Raw genomic sequence first — 22,748 nt, forward strand, 5'->3', positions numbered from 1 at the left:
TGTGCTAACCTCATGGCTGCTGAATGTTAGATGGTATAAAGTTTTAGATTCCACAAAATTATTTCATTTTCCACATAAATGTTTCGTAAATTCACAAAAATAGATACTGTGAAATATTCTGGACAGACCCCTGAAAACATTTAATTCCCAAGCTAAAGTCTATCAAATGATTTGGTGGTATCATGTGTTATGGATGTGAGAGTTGACTATATCTACCCATGTAAATTTATCCAGAAAATGTATGCAGTGTGTTTCTTTTCTGTTTATTATAGAAAAATGTTCCATTTTTATGTTTGAATATTTTTATCACCTGCTTCTTTTCTTTTTTTCTTCAGGTTGTACCTAAAGATTACAAAACGATGACAGCTTTATCCAAAGCAATAGAAAAAAATGTTCTCTTTGCACATTTAGACGACACAGAACGCAGGTACTTGAAATCTGCATCATTGTAGCATTTTTTGTTTTGCTTTCTTATCGTTTTTTTTTACTTATAATGTAGAATATTTTTCATGTTTTGAATTTGTCTTTGTATTTTTTTTTTTTTTTTTTTTGTGAATTTGGATATTTTTACCATCTGCGTTAAAGTTGTCTTTTTGATCTTAGCATATTATGTGATAACAGGAAGACCTCTACATCCTATTATGATGTGTAATATCGTTAGTCCAAAAGTTTTCCTCTTTGTTTCTTGTCAAGCATTTTTTGTTTTTTCCGCAAAATTTATAGAGCATTACTTGGCCAAACAATTTCAAATTATGTATCCCTATTGATTCAATATGTTGTGTCTATAAATTTAAGTATTTTCAAGAACTGATTTTGAATTCCTGTCCTTTTATTTTCTGTCATGTATTATATCAGAATGGTTTGTTTTCTTCACTCTTAGATAAATATATCCTAATTCATGCTTTCACAAAGTGGATACGTGGGAGAGATGAGGGTTGCCGTGAAGTGTCCATGCTATCACTATTTATCTATATAATAGAGGAGAAAATTCAAAATTTCAGAGGGTGGTGTGAATCAGAAAAGTTTGAGAACCCCTGTCCTAATCCAATGCTTTCAAAAAAAATGATTTTGAACTTTTTAGTTTTGCGCTGAAGCAGCAACATAATCCTTTTATTGTGTGAAAGTACCATTCTTTAAATATTTTTATTTCAGGGCAAGAGGAACTCGATTTCAGATTCTTTAATGTTTTTATTTGTTCTGAAACTAAATTTATGTTAATCATGTAGTTTCATTCCAAACAGTTCATTTTCACTCATATATAATCTTCCTTACTCAGTTTCTTGTTTTGAGATCTTTGTTTGCTCATTAACTGTCTATTGTTCCCTAAAACTATCTTGAATTAATATGAAAAAGATTTATCAAAATTACTTTAACTAGAAATGAATTTTCTTTAAAATATTTTACAGAAAAGAAATTTGTAATTTAGATTATGCTAGCTGACTTGAAATTTCAGCTGTAATAGACAGTGAAGTGCTAAGTATAACAAAAAAAGTTTACATTTAAATGGTAATGGAGTTTGTTTTCAGCATTTGAGGAAACTTCTGATCTGCTGATCCTATTTCTTCACATACAATGTCCCTTTCATGGTTAAATCTTGCTTTCGCTTTCAAAAGTTGATTTGTTTTTCAGTCATCCTTTTTATTTGTTGGATTGGGATTTTTCCCTTCCCAAAGCAAAAAAGTGAGTTTTAGTTTAAATAAAAATATGTTTAGAAAAAAGCAATTAGTCTTCATAATGGTTACTATATGTACCTTAAAGTGGCATTTTGCTATTAATGGTGTCAGTAATGATGCAACCTGTAGACATTTTATGTGATTGTTTGTAAAGTGTTTTGTTTTGGACATCTTGGTGGACATTTGATTGATTCTTTAAAGATTCATGATGTTCCCACTAGGTGCTGTCTGAATTTTACCTCAGTTACTTGTTTTGTTTAAGACACTTCTGTTATGGGATTAGTACAATAAACCTCTAGTTTCTGTGCTTTGTTTTCTTATAAGCCCCGCTTTTCATAATTTTGTTCATTTCTTACACCTGGCATAATGGTACTAAACACTCACTTTTTGGCCCACTGGAAAATGATTCTTCTCGAAATTTTGGTCAGTTTCCCTTTGCCAGTTGATATAAAAGAACACTGAAATGTTTGTTGATTTTTTTTTTCTTAGTTTCACTTGTTAACTTTTCATACTTATATAAGTTCTGCTTGTTTTTTTCAGTGACATTTTTGATGCTATGTTTCCTGTGGTACATTCAGCTGGTGAAGTTATCATTCAGCAAGGAGATCAGGGGGACAATTTTTATGTAATTGATCAAGGAGAAGTAGACGTATGTTAATATTGTTTTTCTTTTTCAATTAAAATTTTTGTATGCAGTAACTGCCTTAAGTGACTAGTTTATTCACCATTCATCGCAAATGCTAAAAAACGGCAAATTTTCTGCCAAAAATTGGCAGATCCTCTCCTTGGAAATGTTCTTATCGGGATGTTCCTGCCCTCAAAAAGTTCTTACTATTGTTGACAGTTCAAGTAAATTTGTGTAAAAAAATGTATCAGAAACATTTATAAAGTGGGAACCCTGAAAACAGAAACAGAGAGACCCTGCAACCATTGTCACTAACACTTGAGGTAGTCTATAGACTAAAATAAGAAATAACGTCGAAAAGCACAAATTTCAGATTACTGCAGACACGTGATTCGGTATTTCAAGGAACGCCTTGATCAATGCAAAGGCTGTTTCTTAATCGAAATGTTTTTTACCTGGGCTATGGGATCGGTGGGAAAATGACCAATTCCCACCAACTCCTACTTCTAGAGTTTTAGGGTCTCCAACTAGGGATGCACCGATTAATTGGCCAAATAGTGGCGATTAATCGGCGGAATTTTTTTTTTCCAAGCATACCTTCAATAAGAAACCATGATGAATACATTTATGAACAATAAATAAATGTAGTTTGCTGCAACATCATGATAGAACTGCAGTATGAAAGTGTAGAAAGTAAAAACAAATAAATTAGAAAGTGCATAAAATTAAATTTTAAATACTAAAGAATAATTCTCACATCTTATATTCACATGACACTACTAAGAATAATTAAATTCCTGGACCTTTAAATTGGAATGCGAAAAATATTTATCCCCTCTAGCCTTCCTCCCTCCCGAACACTTTTCATATCAGCTGCCATGCAGCTTTTTTTTCCCCCAAAGCTTCCCCCAGTATTAAAAAGGGGCAGGGTGCTGTTTTTTTTACAAAAGGGCACTTTTTTGAGAAAAGGGCATTTTTTCGAAACTAAAAGGCATGTTATCGCTTCAAAGCATTAGTGAATATAGTCTTGGGATATATACTGTTATTCTTGGGCTAAAATGTCTTACTGTCACAACAATAAAAACTTCGAAACATTCATGAATTACTTCCTAAAACAATTGAATAGCTTATAATCATTTTTAAAAAAATATGATAACTAATTCTTTCAGCTGTTACTAGCTGTAACAAACTTTTAAATCCAAAAGTAAACTCTTTATAGTAACCACCACCATAAGAAAACAAAAACCAATAAACAACACCAATATGAAAGCACTTGATATTTATTTTCAATAGTTAAGTCATTTGTTTTCAATTAAAATGTCCAAAATCATCCACATTCTGCTTTTACATGCTGAATTCTTTATATTTTTGTGTTTCTTTGATGCCACTTGTCACACGAAATATTAGCGTTTTGCTGTATATCTGCAGCAATCTTTTAGCATCTGCTTTCGGTTTTCGATATTTCTTATTATTTTTTCAGTAGTACACAATATGAAGTATATTGAGCAAAAATACAAACATATTTTTAGACCCAAAAATGCTTGGCGTGCATATAATGCTTAATAATAAAACAGGTCGTATTATCTGCCAATTATGCATGAAAACAACTGTTTCATCAAATAATCGCGATTTACACTATTATAGACTGAAATAAAAAATAAATTTACAGCGCAAAAAAAGAAAAGAAAAAGATGTCACCAGATTTTAGGTTAATAGATTTGTGCTGCTTTACTGCACCTGCTTTGTTCTAATTCAAAATGTAAAAGCACTATTAAAAACTTGAATTTGAATGAAAGATTATAAATGCAGGGCTAACTTATAACATTTATCTGGCTGGAAGAGAAGAGTTAGAATTATCTTAAAACACATGTCAATTGGACAAATAAAAACGTCCCTTGTCATGAAGCGATAAGGAGGAAGGATGACAGCCAGTATTCTTTCCTGGAAATTAGTGTAAATAGCCCCCCCCCTCCCCCACTATTGAATAAAAGGCAATGCAGACCCCCAGGCCACTTTTATCCCTTGTGGTAACTGATAATGGAAGGCATGCTTTTCTCATAGTCAGCTCAATGGCAATCCAAGTTGGGAGTAGAGGGGGAGGGGCAGATATTCGCTATTTTCACTTTAAAGAAAGACATTGTAGGAAAACAAGGGAAGGGGACACCGGCTTCCTGCCTTTTCCTAGTAAGAATCTTAAATCAAAAGGGTGCCTGTTCATGGAACAAAAAGGCAATCAGAGCGTAGACCGATAAAATGGCAAGTTGGGTGCGGCGCCCTCCCGGCCAAGCTTAGGGGAGGGTCAGTTATTTCTATTTATCTTTTGAAGGACAGAGACCTAACAGAAATAAACAAATGTGTATATGATCCCACTCGCAAACCTCCCCTTAACTCTCTCCAAAAAGAAAAAGCTTCCAAATGCTTTTGTTTTTTTTCTTAAAGAAAATCAGGATCAGCATAGTATAAAGAATGCTCTAGAACCTGTATCAATGCAAATTAAGAAATTAGTAGTTATTTGTTTTTGATAAAGTATTTTTATTTATGTATTTATCTGTTTTGGACTAAAAAATATTGCAGAAAAAACACCGTTAAGGTGATTCAAATGACTTGAAACCTTATTTTAGACACCAGTTTCTTCTAGTTAAAACCATTCCAAATCTGGATAACAGGTATCACCCATGTATTGGAAAATACTAAATCAATCTGCTGCTGATTTTTTTGCATTATTACTTTATGTATAATTTGTAGAGTTTATTTTAGTTAAATAACTTATAAAAATACTCTGAATTGGTAGGCCTTTTGAACTTTATGAATTCATATTGAAATCATAGTATGCACTATGCTATTGTATCAGTGTTTAAACTGACAACTGTTTCACGTTTTGGTTTAACAAAAAAAAAATTTTAGGTTTATCTGAACGGACAAGTTGTAACTACAATTGGTGATGGAGGCAGTTTTGGAGAACTTGCTCTAATTTATGGTACTCCTAGAGCTGCGACTGTTAAAGTAAGTTTCATGATTTTACTAAAGTACCTTCAAGAGTTTCCAAATTCTATATAAATAAATGAAAGAATATGTGTATATATGTATGTTCCCTATACAAATTCACAGTTTACATCGAATCGAGACCAAATTTAGCAAGGAAGTACTTGGGCACCCGAGAAGGAAGGTAGGGGGGTTTTCAAATGCCAAAAAAGTACTGAACCGTTCGAATTTTAATTTTAGGGCCCGAAAATGGTATTAAATGGCTTTTTCTACCTGAAATAATTATCTGATTTCTTTGATTCAGGTCCCATCCGAAAGCCCTCAAAAAAAACGCCATAGAGTCCATTCATTTCCTTCGAATTTCAAAAAAGAAAGCTGTAAAATCACCAGAAAAAAAGCACTGTAAATCCTAATGGAACAGAAGTTTTAAATCGGAAAATGATCGCTTGTGCGATATCTTCTTAAATTAGCATTCTTTCTCTTTTTTTCTCAATAGTGACTAAATAAAATTTTATTTTTGTTTCGAGGTAAAATTATTCCCCTTTTGATTCTTATTTGGCGATTTATCTTTCTTTTTTTTTAGGATTTTAGTTGTATTTATAGAGGGTTGTGTTTAATTTTTTCGGGAACTTTTGATTTGCTGTTTTCTTTCTTTGAGAATGATTGTTTTGACAGGAAATTTTGTAGTATTTTTTTTCTTCTATAGATGCCTGACATGCTGAACATGCCAGACTTGCCAACTTTTACGGATTATCCATAAAATTTACGGATGTCACTTAAACTTTACGGGCTTACAAATAGACTCCCGATTTTTACCATTTTTAGCTACGGTTCGCTTGGGAACTGTTTTTTTAATCAAATCATAACTTTATTTTTTAAAAAAATCCTCCAAAATAATTTTAAAAACTCGGATTTGCTTAAAAATCAGCCAAATAAAGCATTCCGTCCCCCCCCCCAACTACCTCCTAAACACAACTGGCCATTTTGTCTCGTCTTTTCTTCTGAGCATTTATGCAACTGCAGTGTTGCCAGATTGTTTCAAAATCCCCCAATAGGTAATTTTTTTCCCCCTTAGCTAGCGGCAGAAAGAAACTGTTTCCTTTCAATCCGCTTGCTCTCTGGAAAGATCTGGCAACCCTAGCCACTCCCAGTTTTGTTTCTTTAAGCTCATTGGTCAACTCCAGGGCTTTTTTCGATCCGTGGGTAAAGAACAAAGGGACGCAGAATGCTTTCTGAAACACGACGTGTGTTTGTTTGTTTTGTATCTCGTTGTACATATGGATTCTGGGAAAAAGGAAGAAAAATGATTTTCAAATGGAAAAGGTGTCATATGCTGTTGAATTTCCGCATTTAAAAAGTCTGATAAGAAAGAGAGGAAATGTGTGTATTGCGAGATTTGTTTGGATGGCTTAGCGATTTCTCTCTGCGGAAATGATGTAGGTCGCCATGCGACTGGAGGGGTCCATTTGAGAAATGTGGAAGCAGAAGAGAAGAGTTTAATGAATTCAAAAAAAAAAAAAGCCACTGCTGCGTCATTAAATTCAGCTGCATTTTCTTCACATGTTGAAGTTGCTGATTTTGAAAATATAAATGCATCTTTTTACCATGTAAAAAGTAAATAGTAGTATACTTTACAAAAAATTTTAATTTGAAGCATCATCTAGCATCAGCATTTGTTTCATAAAAGTTAGCACAATACAGTAAATTTAGATGTGGTTTCAATATTTGATGCATTATTGATTGAACTTGAGCTTCTAAAAAATGTTTACTCCCAACTTGACTTTTGAGAGGTTGAAAAAGTAAATATCTTTTCAAGGAAGGGAAACTGTTTCAGGTTATTATTATACACTTCTAAAAGATTACTATTGACAAAATTATATGAATATTCATTTTCATATTTAATTAAGATTTCGTATATTTTCCATAAACTAAAATGCAGTTTGATGTTTAAATTGCAGTGATTAGCTTTATTTAAGTATTGCAATTACATAACAAATTTTATCATATTCTTATAGTAGTATTACACATGCATAATCTAATGTTATATTACGTCAATTAATTTGTCTTGGTTTTATTAAATGCTTTGCAAAAAGTTTTACTGATGCCAGTTTTGAAAAGTTGGCAAGTCTTGACATGTGTCACTTGACAAAACTTTTATTTTCGAGGTAGACCGTGCAAAGCCGGGCATTGCAGCTAATTATGAATACCGTAATTTCGGGTAGATAAGCCGCCCCATCGTATGCGCCGCACATGCAATAATTTACTAACTAAAAATGAAAGTTCATCGGATAAGCCGCCCCATGGTATACGCCGCAGAAGAGTATCAAAACATGGCATCCCACCCCCTCCATATATATTTCTTTATATATACATATGTATGGATGTGATTATTTATTATAGTTAGAACGAAACTGTAACAAGCAACTGCACTTGTTGATGGATAGAAATGGAATTAACTTCGTGTAACAAAAAAAAAGTCGGAAAATGCTACGGTTACGCAAAAAACAGATGACATCTGCATTTGGTTGGATGAGAAGTTTTCAAATCATTGTGTTATACTTAGCAGTTCATCAAAAAAAAATTTACCTTTTATCGATTGATTCTTTTTTTTTTTTTAAATTTATCATTATGGAGACATTTTAAAACATTATCAGACTGTAGGGACTCTAACTCAGACAAGCTAGCGATTCCTCCATTTTTCAGCCTCGTGAAACGTCTGTTACCATCACGAATCTGGCAACACTGGAAAGAACAACAGCGGTAAAATCGGTGCAAACTAACGCAGGTTTAAGGGTGTGAGAAATTAAATTTAATGAGAAACCTGTTTCATGGTGCAATTTGAGAGCTCTACTAGCGTTTATTAATGAATTTTAACATTGCCACTCGATTAGGCGGACATGAGAAACACTAAGAAGGGTGGGGGGAAAATTTCTTCAGATACGCCGCCCTGGAAGATACGCCGCAGATGTTAAATTTCAGCTTTAAAACACGTATAAGCCGCGGCTTATCTACCCAAAATTACGGTAAATATGTACTGTAGTCAAACTCTCTTGCAATGAGCGCAAAGGAACAGCAAAATTAGCTCATTATAACTTAGTACTTGTAAAAAAACTTCAAGCAAAGAGGATAATAAAATTCATACATACTAGATTCATACATCTTTTTTTTTTTTTTAATTTCTCTACAGTAATTAAGTTAATTTTCTTTAAATGGTCTTATTGCCTCATTCCTGGGTTATTGTTTGGAAAGAATGCTTCTGGCCCATTAAACATTGTCATTTACATTCCTGGCTTGAAAAAAAGTTTGAAGTTTTTCTGCACATCAAAAGCCATTATGTTGCGGGATATTTTGAAAAATATTGATCACTTTTAGCAAGGTGTGCTCACTAATAAAATCAACTTACGCTCCCATAGGCTTAACACTGAACCAATAAAATCTTTTGAATTTCCTCACTAAAGCTGATTCTTGTTTAATTTAATGGGTTTGTCATAAAAGTGAAATTAACAGCATGGAATTAAATATGTGCAGTAGATATGGTTCTAGAACCCATTCTCCTGCAAAAAAGAGGTGGGGACATAAATATATTTCTCTTCGTTCGTAACATATGTGAAATTTTTTTAAAAAAATCAGGATTTCGTAAACCTTAGCCACACATTATTCTACTATAACAAACTTAAAACCCTCAGACTTTTATGGTCACCTTAATTTTTCAAAAAACAGATGTAAATAGAAGAAAATTAATTATTTAAAAAATCAATATTTGGGGGAGGGGGGGGGCAAAAGCAGAACGCTACTAAATTTGGGACCTGAGCTGCAGAACAATACTGTTCAAATATGAGGAAAGAAATCATAGAAAATCGCCAAAGGTGTCATTTTTTTCTGAGAGTATAAAGAAACTATCCATGTGCCGTTGTTCCGACAGAAACTGCCATTTTTAATGTGACCAAAGATATTTGTAATGGTACCAAAGCACTCAGAATAATCTGGTGATTGGAAAACCGAGACAGCAATTTTAGGCGCTGAAATTAGTCACAGTACAAGGTTTTGCAGTTTTCAGGTTTTTGTTTTGCAATCAAACTGAGTGCTAAACAAATTAATGTTTCAGTTTTGCAATTGTGATTTTTGGAAAAGATCGCATTTCTACATGAACGATTACTTTTTTGTCAATTGTTTGCTCTTAATGTAAATTAATATCAACTTAATTTGCTTTTAAATATTATATAGAGTTACCAGAGGACTCGACAAACGTTGTTTCTGTTCAAACTTTGTAAATTGAAAAGTTGAAAAATTTCAATAAACCATCCAGTGTTTGAACCATTGTGTTAAAAAGAAATCAGTAAAAAGAAAATGTTTTAAGCCGCTTGGTGTCAGAATGCGTATATTTATTACAACTTGATTGACCCACTGAGCAGTTGTTTTACCAACTATTTTTTCTCGCATACCTGAAAGGTCTTCATAGATTCTATGGTTTGCTCCTTTAGCCATACTCAAAGGATAAGAATTAGTGATGTGCCGGGTCGTTAAAAAATTTACTCTTCAAAGAAATCTCTGTTAAAATTGAAGGAGTGTTGGAAGGCACAGGTCATCGCTGCATTAATGCTTGGATAGAATCTCAAAAATTATTTCTAGCTTGCTCGGTAGATGTAGGATACAGGAGCAAGAGTGTAAAGCTGCTACTGGACAGGCTAGAAATAATTTTTTGCATTTTATTTCAGCATAAATGCTGTGTTGACCTATTCCACCCAACTTTTTCCACCCGGTGGAATAACATAGCCAGGAACACCTTTACAAACAGTAAATAGAGAATTTGCTCTCACTTTTTTTGAAGGGTGCAGAGAAAAACCAAAATAAAGAAGAACAGAAACCTCAAATCAATAACAAAAACTAATATTAGACTAAAAAATGTCCCATAATTCCGACCTCATATTAAGATGGATTTCATGGGTCCGAAAACACTTTAACAAATATCAACTGACAGCGGATAGAAATTTTAAATCATTGAGCTTTTTCTCCTTATGTTCCGATTATGAAATCACTACCAATCACGCGTATAAAGTCTTTGAATTGTATTTAAAATTTACTGAACAAGATTATAGCTCAAACTGTATACAACTTGGAAGTTCCAAATAAATATCAAACGCAGTAAACTTTGTTCTTTCAATTTTTAAGTTTTTACTACCATAATTCTGAAAAACGCCGAGTCGGTTTTTATTAATATCTCCGGTGATTAAAGTTCCACAAAAAAGAGGCCAAGCTAAGAACACTTTCGGTCAAGTCACCTTTTGAACGAAAAAAAACTATCAAAGACAGTTCATCTCTTTAGGAACTACGATGGCCACAAATAGACACATAGATACACTTTTAAAATTTATTACCTGTTCCTTTTTGTGATGGCGGGTACAAATTGGCTTCTGAAATGATACCTTATAATTTAAATGGAGAATAAAACCTAATTTATACAGAATTTTGGTCTTTTTCCAAATATTTGAGAATTTTTAGAATAGAATAAACGGAAATCACTCCCCCCCTCCCGATGTAAAATAAACATGTTCTTCAACTACAGTGATTAAACACTCTTTAAAAACCAAAAACAATTCTTTGCAATTTAAAATGTTTTGCCAAATAAACAAAAAGTATTCTTGCCATTGGTGCCAAAACTCAGATGGATTTGAGCCTAGAAACAAATGTTGCTAGGTACGGTACTTTCAGATCATTTGTTTAGGAAAACCTAAAGCACCGATCCGGTCACATGGTTTAACTATGACAACAGAAGACGTGTTTTAACGTGAACCTAATGAAAGACTACAGTCAAGGGGTCACAAAAAATCGTTCTTAAGTAGTCCTTAAAAAGGAATTTTTGGATAAATTCTACAGAAAAACATTTCCCTTCCCGCTTCTCATGTCTCAAACTGTCACTATGTTTTTTTATATATTTGCATGTATAGAACTTGCATATTACATACATTTCTGGTATCTTTGTATATTAATATGTGTAAGAAAAACTTTTATCTGCACTGTTTACTACTGTAATATTTATTACTGTAATTTGGAAGGAATACTGTGTTTTCTTTAAGTTTTTTGACCTTTTTTGTTGAGAAAACAGTCATTAAATAGAGACATTATGGTTCTTTTAGAGAGAAACATGTGTACATGTATTTTGATAGCTGATTGGTCAATGTTTTTCCGGTTACGCATTTAAACTCTCCCTTGACCTTGATTCATCTACTTGTTCATTTCGCATTGAGGAAGGAGGCTATTGCCTCCGAAACATGTCTGCATTTTTAAAAACTTTTTATCCTTTTTGTGCTTTTAAACGTTGTTCCATTTTTAGCTAGCTAATTTACCTTTCACAAAGCTATCGCTTTCAAATTCAATGTGTACATGTGTTTGACAAAATTGTCTATAACCATTTTTGTTTTGTCTGGGCAAAGTTTACAATTATCCAATGTATTTTCAACCTGCCTATAGCGATTATCACATTTCAAATGCACCTGTCTATAACAATGGTAAATACTGCTGAAAGTAAATGCTGAGTTTCAAAGTTAAAATTTTTCAAGACATTAAATGTGTTAAATAAAAGTAAAAACATGTTTTTTTGTAAATGTTTTAATTAGAGACGTACCGAGTACTCGGTAACTACTCGGTACTCGGCCTACTCGGCCAATATGCCGAGTACTCGGTACTCGGCCAAATTTTGATGAGATACTCGGCCAATACCGAGTAGTTGCAAAAAATTGAATATATTAAAATTAACAAAAAAGCTCAAGCATATATAATTTTCTGCAACCATTTACAATTCAAATTTAAATTTTGAGAATAATGAAGTTTGAAATACTTCAATGGAATAAATCTTGGTTCGAATGTCTCGAAAGTTAAAACTTTTTTGTTAAAAATTGTGCAAATATGGAATTTTTGCTACAAACTAAAATTAGTTATAAGATATATAAAAATACCTTAGCTTTAAAAATAAAAGGAAATAAAACAACGTTAGAAGCACAGTGCAGGATCACTGCAGACACGTGTTTTGGCGTTACGAGGAATTTCTTTTTCAATGCACAAAATGTGAGTTCGTTGATTTAAAGGCATCCGGCAAAAGTCGAATTTTTTGTCGTATGCCTTTACATTCTTTAGTTCACATGTTATGCACTGAAAAGACGATCCTTGTAACACAGAAAAACGTGTCTGCAGTGTTCCTGCACATTTGTTTTTTTGCTTTTAAAAATTATTTATGTTTAGCGAACTAGATCTATAATGAATAAATTTGAATATTTTGTTTTAATTCCAACTTGATAAGTCATACCTTTTATTTATTCATTTTTAATTTAAAAAATATTATTTTTGCAAAATTTTGTAGTTAAATTTCAGCAGGAATTTAGTTTAAAAACTATTATATGGACAAGGAGGTCTATACTACTATTTCAATAAGTTCAAAATTCATCGGTGTGTGTCAGTGGTCCTTCTTTCAACATAATTGGTACTGGGAAACTCGGCCGAGTAGTGAAAGGCCGAGTTACTCGGTAACTCGGTACTCGGCCGAGTAGTAAAAGGCCGAGTACTCGGTACTCGGCCAAAGTGCTACTCGGTACGTCTCTAGTTTTAATATTTTCCTTATGCTGTTGAGAAACTAAGCAATTTTAATTCTTAAGGTTATTTTTCCCCCTCTACCTAGGCCAAAATAGATTGCAAATTATGGGCTATAGACAGAGACACATACAGAAGAATTTTAATGGTAAGTGAATGTATAAGTGCTTGAAATTTTTGAAAAAAAATATTTTAATTAAACCTTTTTTTTTTTGCAGACTTAGTAGCTTGGATTTATATATTTTTGTTCTGATATGTAGCTTTTTGTTCTGACAAAAGGCAGGCTTAGCAAAATAATTTGCAAGGAGATACACCATTCTTATAATGAATGATTTATACATATTTAACAGAAAGACACTCCAACTACTAGAATTTCTCTGTAGTTCAGGAATTTCATTTCTTAATGCAAATGATAATCCATTCTACAGATAATTCCAATTTCGATCATTTTCCAATTTTCTATAATGAAATTCATTAAAAGAGCTTTAGAACTTATTTCTCCATTATTAATGATCTGATGCAAGCTTCTTATGTTATAATTTTTACAGGGAAGCACAATCAGAAAAAGAAAAATGTACCAAGAATTCCTCAGTAAAGTGTCTGTGTTAGGTAAGTTTTAAGATTTTATGTATATTTTGCTTGTCATAAACCTAAAATGATGAGGTTATTTAATTTGGTTTTTAACTTCAGAAAGTCTTGATGACTGGGAAAGGTTAACTGTTGCTGATGCATTAGAACCAATGCAATTTAACGACGGTGATATCATAGTTGAACAAGGACAACCAGGGGATGATTTCTTCATAATAGAGGATGTAAGTGTTTTTCATTGCATTCCTCCCCCCCCCCCTCTATTAGCCATGTTTTCTTGCTTTGAATCTTAGTATCTTTTTCAAAAAATAGGTTCATAACTGTTTCTCTCTCTCTCTCTCTCTGTAACTAAAATAAAATGAATTTTAGAAAATAATAGAATAAAATTAATTATAAGTGAGATATGACATTATTGGCAGCAGAAGTCTCATGAAAAGGGAAACATGACTCAACAACAACATGACAGTGTTGCCAGATGGTCAAATCCAGATTTCCCCAATTCCCTTCCAACTTTTCCCCAAAAAGCGATGTTTTCTATCAAAATTCCCCAAATTCAAAATTTTTTTCCCCAAATAAACAAATTTTCTTATAAAATTCCCCAACTTTTTTTTTTCTTCCCATTTTTGCCTTTTTTTTTTTTGTCATCTTTATCTTTCTTTATCTTTACTAATAATAAAGTTGAAAGTCTCTCTGTCTGGATATCTCTCTGTCCGGATCTCTCTGTCTGTCAGGGTCTCTGTGACACGTAGGGTCTGCTGGGGGAAAGTGGTCAATGGGGTAAAGTGGTCATAAGTCAAATAAATGTCTATAGCTTGGAAATAAATGTTCGAATAAATGTGAAAATTTTATTTTACGATAGGGCAGTTAGAAACTACATTTTGAATACAAAATTTCACAACTGGCAAAATTTTATTTGGTAAAATAAAACAATTTGTGTGAATATGAAAAGTTTCAAAATCTAAACACCTCTTTTAACTTTCTTGGAAAATTTTGTTTGTTAGAATTATGAACAGATTGACTGCACAGGAAGCTTCCTACATGTCTCAAGAACTCTTACTCATTAGTAGTTAGCTGAATCTATTTTGGTTGATTTTTTAGAACAATTTAAGTAAGATGGGGTAAAGTGGTCATAATATTAGGCTTAACAAACATTGTCCTTCTAACGTCACTCAATCTTTAAGTATGAGGCAGACATAAATGAAATATCAATTTCACTTAATATGTATTGTTTTTACAGTAAAAAGGATTAAATATACCAGTGTATGCGTATGCATATGCATATACTCGTGTAGGCACGTATATATACGTATTCACATAAATGCACCAATAAACGTGTAGTATATGGATATCTGCAAGTATTTTTTGTCTATAAAGATATACGTTCGACTATACACGTGTATACCCGCTTATACTCGTATATATACGAACACTTATATACTCAGGTAGATACGTATATATGCATACGTACTCAAAACTCGAGTAGACACTTACACACAAGCATATGATATACATGTATACAGGGTGGGTTTAAACTCTTGGGGAAAATTCTTAAAAGATGTAAGAAGGGAGTAGAACAACCAAGAATCATAAGAAACATATGGTCACAAACACAACGCTGACGCGCTACATGCACGCAAAGTCAGAACTTGAGGGATGCAAAACAGGTCACAAATTTATTACACAAATACAATTTTACGCAACATTTTAGGCCTTCGAAAGTGTTAAAGAGATTGATGAAATTTGGGGCCGGCTGCTGTAATACATGCGTCGCAATCACAAAGAACTCTGTTGCAACAATGAGACTTTTGAAAAACTTTCATCAGCCGCTGTGCCTTTGTTGCGATGCGTGTATTAGAACTACTACAGGCCGTAACTTTAACATCTACTCTAAATATTTCTTAAAAACTAAAATGTTGGTTAAAATCATCTTTTTTTTCCAATGGGGATGTATAAGAGTCCCACCTGAAGAGGCGTCTGGGCCATAACCAGACCTAGTGCGCTCCCCTACAATGCATCAGTCTTTCATGTGTCACCATTAAGGTGCTGATGCATGTCACTATAGTTTTTTTTAACGCCCAGTTTCCACCTGGGAGAGGCACCTGGACTCTCTTTGATGTGAAATTGCACTAGGACTTTAATTTTGCTTAGGGATTTCTAAGCCAAACGAATACCCTAGGGATCTTTTACATGCCGCATAATCACACGACATGATGATTTTCTGCATCTCGAAAATCCACCGACCGTCATCCCCACAGACATACAAAGCCAGCGCCTAACCATCTCGCCACCAGCCGATCAAGTAAAATCATCTTTGTGTAACAAATTTGTGGTATGTTTTGCATCCATCAGTTTCTGGCTTACTGTGCATGTAGCGCGTCAGCGACTATAAGTTCATTATGATTCTTTGCTTCGTATCCTCCCTTCTCACACCCCTTTGATTTTAGCCCCAGAGCTTGAATTCACTCTGTAAGCATACATGTGTATTTGGGGATATACCCGTGTATACATACATGTACTTATATACATGTATATACGTCTAAACTGGTACATAATGGTGTTTACACGTAAACATACTTGTATACTCGTTACTTCCATATGTATGTACGTCAGTAGGTATGTACCAAACACGAACTGGATGTATCCACGAAATAACTCGTGTATACCCGTATATGTATGTCTACCTATATATGCGTATATATGTCTATTATACACGCATATACTCAGGTATTCATGTATGTACTCCAGATACAAGTGCATACACGCATATGATGTTCGTTTTTACGCGTATATACTCGTGTAGACATGTATACTGTAGGTAATCACGTATACATGATCATGTATACCTGCATACACTCGTGCATATTCTTGTAACTATAAAAATAACCGAAATATATAAATATTACGGTTAATTTATAACGGTTTTGCATCAATTTTTAACTATGACCACTTTCCCCCACCCCATGGGGTAAAGTGGTCATAAATACATAGGAAATCAAACTGTTATAAAACTACTTAAATGAATATAATTTTTCCTGAAATTCTATGTATTGTGTTCTTTAATAATGCAATGTAAAATAACAACAAAAAAAAGTTGAAGTGTTTAAAGAATTTATTGTATTTAATATCCACCTAAGTTGAAAATCTACGATTTTATGACCACTTTACCCCACCAGACCCTATAGAGTCTAGACCGTTTGGCCGATTTTCATGAAATTTTGCGAAGAATTAGTTTGCAGCATGAGAGTGCTTTTAAGCGATTTTTCGAAAATTTGATTTTGTTCTTTTTCTATTCCAATTTTAAGAGCATTTTCCCGAGCAAAATGATCATAAGGTGGACGACTAAATTACCAAGTTATCATAACGTGGGCAAGCCAATTGGCGAGAAATTCATCATGCATTATTTGTAAATATACAAGGAAACCAAAAGACCTTTTAATTTCCAACTATGGGCAAAATCGTGCGGGTGCCACTAGTCATAAATACAAGCGCATGACCGAGAGATAAGAAATACCCAAATATTTTTTTTCTACTCGCATTTACTACTCTGCTTCTGCATATACATTTAAACTATGATTTTTGTATATATTTATCCAAGAATTATCCTTCGTCCCCCTTATTTTTACCTGTTTCACGGATCAACTAGTTACTCAAGCAGAACATTAATGCAAATTCCATAGCTAAAGATTCCACATAATGCGAAATCCATAAAGTTGAGCAAAGCTAAAGCAACGCTGTTTGATTCAAACAATTTAACTACCAGATATCAAAATACGAAAAAAATTCTTTTTTTCCAGAGGTTTCTTTTTCCCCAATTATTCCCCAAGAGAAAAAAAAATTCCCCAAAGAATTCCCCTCAAAACTCATTTCCCCAAAATTTCCCCAGAGAACACCAGATTTCCCCAAAATGGGGAAATTTCCCCCAATCTGGCAACACTGCAACATGTAAGTGCTGTATTTGAGAGTTCAAAATGAACACAATAAGTGAAATGCTTAAACTAACTACCAAACGGCACGAACATGAGGGTCACGGATTTGGACAAAATTCTAGATATAGGTCAATTTCCACTAGGTATGAGCAGAGGTAAAGCGGTTTGATTGCATAGGCCCTAGTTTGGCCGTAATGGGGGTCAGAAGTTGATAATTTGGACAAAGGATGCAACAGAGTTTCCTTTAAAATTACCATTTTTTTCCATTTTTCTGCTACTGTACTGCAGTATGAGCCATTTGCATGCTTCCCTTCAAATTAATTATGTTGGATCCTAATTTTTAATAAGCGGTTCTCAAATTTAAATTGGTTACTACTTTTAATTTCAATCCCTTGAATGACAATGTAACATAGTTACAGGATATTTATCGTTTGCAAATGAAACTAATTATTTTCGTTTTATATTAATCGTGTGCTAGTAAAAAGTATTTATCGTTTGCTAATAAAAACATTTACTTTAACTGGATATTTATCATCTGCTATCAAAGATACCCCACATTGATAAGCAAAAATGGAGAGGAGAAAAAGCTCTGATTTATTGCACATGTCACACAAAAAAAAAAAAAAAAATGCAAGATCGTTTCGACTTTTCAAATAACTCAGATAGTGCTCATAAAAAAAAAACATGTTCTCCCTTATACTCATTTTACTAAGAAAAGATGCCAAAGGTGATGGGAGATCGAACATAGTGTCGAAGTCTGAAATTCCAATGGAAACGCCATTGCATTTCTAGGGCCAAAATAGCAAATTTGGGTCCTCGTTGCAGTCAAACCAGGGCCTATGCAGTCAAACCGCTTTACCTGCACTCATACCTAGTGGAAATGGACCTATAGCTAGAATTTTGTCAAAATCCGTGACCCTCAAGGTCATGCCGTTTGGTCGTAAGCTTATTTCAGTGTGTGTATGTGTGTATTTCTGTTATATGCATGCAGCTTTGACTAGTTTTTTTATGTTATTAATTATTCACTTCTGCATTTCAACTACTCTAAGAAACATAATTGTGTTTCTAGTATAATGATTAATTTGACTATGCTGAATTAGATTACTTTATTGTACAAAAAGGTACAGTAAAAAAAATTATTCATTCATTCTTCACATTCTAAAAGAGAGTGTTTGTTTTAAACTTCTGAAATCCAAATGCTTGCAAAACAAAAGTATTTTTAGTAGCATACTAATTAAATGCTGATGAAATTCTGCAGTAAAATATTGCTTTAATATATTATAATCTGTCCAAATGTACAAACTCTTTGTTAATGTTGTTAAGGCTTATCGTAATTTGTAAATAAATATTGTCGTTTTTTGAGATGGATCCCCTCCCTTCCTCAAAATATTGGTATGCTCAGTTATTTTTAAAAAATTTTACTAGCAATAAAATACTTCCAAAATTGTGTCAGATTAAAAAAATTAAATTATGCTATCTTCTGCTTCAATGAAAATCTTATATAAAGAAAATATAGAATTAGTTTTTATCATTAATTTAACTCAGACAGATACTGATGATTACTTTGCTGTGATCTCTCCCTGATCACCTCTAATTGAGATTCACCTGTAGAACTTAAAATTACTTGAAGAGTGGCAACAAATACAACACATTCAAAGTGTTTTTGGTTCCTGCTTTTTTTATTTTTGTTGCTACTTTCCTAATAATTTTTATGTTGTCCTACTTTTGCTGCTAATTTTCTAATTTTCCTACTTTTAGATGTGCATTTTTTGCAGTTCTTGAAAAGGCCTAATCCTCCAGTACTTTTTTTTTTAAATCTAAAATCAGAATTAAGTACTTTTGTAATCTGTACTTAAGCACTTTAAGAAGTTTCATGGGTTGATGTGTCACTTGACTACATGCTTTAAATCAAGCAAAATGGATGAATTGAATTATGAAGAATCCAAATGTTTAAATAAAAATTGAAATGATATTCCTCTACTTGGGCAATTTACAAATGTCTGCTACTTTTTATTACAGTGGACTCTCTCTATTCTGAATGCTCATGGGATCGAACAAAAGTATTCAAATTATGGGGTTGTTCATTGTTTGTGACTGGAAATGCATGCATAGGAATTCTGTTGTGTTAATGTCCAGTACTTTGTCAAGTGAGCTATACCAGTTATTGAGATAGAGGTGCTGAATTTTGAATCAGGGGCTAGTGCAATGTCTTATTAAACTCAGTTGGACTTTTCTCTTTCTTTCTTTTTTAATTTAAAAAGTTATTTGTGACATTCAACTGTGTAAAATATTACAATACAGTTATTGGTATAGTACATGTAAAAAAGAGGAAATTCAATCTGTTCTTGCATTGACAATGCAAGATTACACAATGATTGTGTATTTTTGTTCAAGGTGCATGTTATCCAATTGCTTAAGTGAAGTGATTTCCGTTTGATTCTCAGCCGCATATTGCTTGTACATAATCTTGCTTTAAAGCTCTTGAATACTACTTGATGCAATAGTTGAATACTTGAAATATGCAGTTTCCACAAAAGCAGCCTGCAGTGGAAGAAATTTCAGGCTCATATTACTCAGCAGAATGATTTTATTTAATGCAGCAATATCCGCAGAAATAATTTTTCTTCTTCCTCTCTTCAGCATTTTCTTAGTGCTCTTCAGTCTTCAATCATTGTGACAAAATTGTGAAGGTATTTCAGGTTTTTCAATTTTATTCATTAGGAATTCCCCAGCACCGATTGTGAACATGTTAATATATAGACAGAGGTACTAATTAAATAGGGTTAAAAATAGTTTTCATAATACTGGGGTGCTCATATTTTAGGGTGTTCAGAATACAGAGAGTCTATGTTAAATCTATGGGGTTTTACCGGGACCATCAAAATGTGTTCAGAATATCAGGGTGTTCACATCAGGGAGAATTCAGAGAGAGAGAGAACACTGTTTATACATGAGAGTATTTTTACCCTTACTCGTTTATCATATATGATATCAATTACTCGTTCAACTTAGCTGAGAGTAGCTACCTAAGTCATACCAAATAACTAGCTTCTTAAAAAATTAAGTTAGCCTTTTTTTTTTTTTCAATGTTTAAAAAAAAATTCTTCAAACTGAAACTTTCTTGTGTTTATAGAATCGAGTCTAAATATAAACTAACTGCATGCATTGAATACCTAATAATTTTTCTTGCTTTTAGAAATTCAAAGGAATAAAATGTAATGTCATCAAATATACTTTCTGTTTTACTTACTAGGGCACAGCAGTTGTTCTGCAGCGCAGGTCCGATTCAGAGCCACAAGTTGAAGTTGGTCAATTAGGGCCTTCTGATTATTTTGGTTAGTATAGTTGGAATTATTTTATTTGGTCACTAAAAATTCTTGTTCAGTATACTAAGTCAGTGGTTTTCAACATTTTTGCTACTGAGGACCACTTGGTATTCTTCTGAATCCTAAGTGGACCATAGCATACGATAGAAATAATATTTTCACAACAATCATATTAGGTGAAATGAGAAGAAGAACCCAAAAGTTTTCTTTAATAAATTTAATTAAAACTGTTAGGTAAATTGATATAAATTAATTTTTGCTAGCGGTTGGTGAACCACGTTAAATTAGCTCACAAACCACAGGTTAAGAATTACTGCACTAATTCATGTATCATAAAAAAACAATTTTAACTACTGTCTAAACTGTGAGCAAATCCTCGTGTACTTTTTGTGCTTTTTCATTTGTAAAGGTTGCAATGTCATGCTTAATAACTTTTTTCGTACAAGTTTTGTCACCTTTTTTAAAATCAATGCTAATGTTTCTTAAAATAAATTATAAATTATCTTTTGAGCCAGTAAAATTTTATATTAAAATAGCATGTAAGTGCATTTAATAAATGAAATGTTCCCAACACATTTCTTGTTTACCTTTGTCGACTGGTTAAAATGTAAGCATTGTTCTGAATATAGTATTTTAAAGATCTTAATTATTAGTCTTGAAACAGTTATGTTGAAAAAGCCTTTCCTTTAAATCTGGGGATTCACAACCTCTAGTTCACTGGAAATTTTGCCGGTCGTCGGAGATCGTATCTTGTTCTTGTTGACAGCAAAAAAAAACTTTATAATAATAACATTTTCTACCAAGTTTTTTGTACTAAAATGTAGTGATTACTTACCTTAACATTGAAATATTGTGAGTAAAACATTTTAAAAATATCTTACAATTAACTTATGGTATGGTTCTTTAATGCCAAGTTTAAAACTTCTCATCAGTCTGCAATCTTTTTCCACTAAATTTTACCAGTATGTGGGACCAAGAAAGGTTGAGAAGTGCTGCTTGTATGAAAGTCATAAATTGCAAATCTGATTTAGCAATGCAATAGGGTAGGCATTCATTATCTGAAAGTTTAAAATGTGTTTTTATTGTCTTACATGAGGTCATTGTTTTACCGAAGTATTTTATGTTTTAGGTGAAATTGCATTGCTACTTGATCGCCCTAGAGCAGCTACTGTGAAAGCAAAAGGTCCTCTTAAATGTATAAAATTGGATCGTGCCCGGTTTGAGCGTATCTTGGGTCCTTGTGCTGATATCCTGAAGCGGAATATGACTCATTATAATAGTCTGATTTCATTATCTGTGTAGTTTTCATTTTGCCAAATATTTAGGTGAGTTCAGATAGAATTTGATATGATTTGTGTATGACTTTAATTTGTTTTATTTCTAGCTTTATTTCACGAAAATTTTGTAATTGAGTTTGTTGCATAATAACTCTAGTTTTTTTCATTTATCTTTTGATTTTTTAAGCTGGGAACAAAATCTTGGATTTTCCATGTTCACAATGCATGTGATTCTTTCTCGGAAAATTTTTATTTTATGCGAAAAGTTTGCTATTTTAAGCTATTTGAGGCAAAAGAAAAAAATCATCTATGCCGCAAACTACAAAACTACGACAGTGATTATGAAACACTGCTCTAAACCAGGATTCATACCCTTCTTCAAAACTTCCAACCACATTCCTTCATTTAGGAAATTTATTTTGAAGGGCCCTTCAAACTACTACATTTTGGTGCTAACCCATTCGAAACTCCTGCTTTTTTAGTTTAAGACTACATAATCTTCCTTAATGAGTTATTCAAGCTATATAAATATCTTGCTTTTCCAGTTGAACAAATATTACTTCCAACTTTAAGGCCCAAAATTCTCTTTTTTTTTTCCAGTTTTCCCGTTTGTTGCACAATTTTGATTTTCACTGTCGTGAATGTTAGTTTCTCAGCAATTTCAATTTTTCACATCTTATACCTGCCTGGTATTCATTTCATTATTTTAGTAATTAATAAATTATTTTATTTTTTGTAAACCTGCCATGAAAGCGTACTGGGTAGAATTT

General features: G+C 32.9%; 1 protein-coding gene across 3 annotated transcripts in view; it reads left to right on the top strand.

The window, feature by feature from the left end:
• LOC129226475 (cAMP-dependent protein kinase regulatory subunit-like) overlaps positions 1-22,748 on the top strand; it is a 181,704-nt gene that overhangs the window by 153,366 nt on the left and 5,590 nt on the right. For all 3 annotated transcript variants that reach the window (XM_054861086.1, XM_054861087.1, XM_054861085.1), the window contains exons 3-10: positions 336-427; positions 2,214-2,322; positions 5,203-5,301; positions 12,950-13,009; positions 13,410-13,470; positions 13,552-13,673; positions 20,629-20,710; positions 21,831-22,026. In XM_054861086.1, coding sequence (XP_054717061.1) covers positions 336-427; positions 2,214-2,322; positions 5,203-5,301; positions 12,950-13,009; positions 13,410-13,470; positions 13,552-13,673; positions 20,629-20,710; positions 21,831-22,003 — 798 coding nt within the window. In that variant the 3' untranslated portion in view covers positions 22,004-22,026. The remainder of the gene's footprint in view (positions 1-335; positions 428-2,213; positions 2,323-5,202; positions 5,302-12,949; positions 13,010-13,409; positions 13,471-13,551; positions 13,674-20,628; positions 20,711-21,830; positions 22,027-22,748) is intronic.

Source organism: Uloborus diversus, chromosome 7 (assembly GCF_026930045.1).
Source record: "Uloborus diversus isolate 005 chromosome 7, Udiv.v.3.1, whole genome shotgun sequence".
NCBI lineage: Eukaryota > Metazoa > Arthropoda > Arachnida > Araneae > Uloboridae > Uloborus > Uloborus diversus.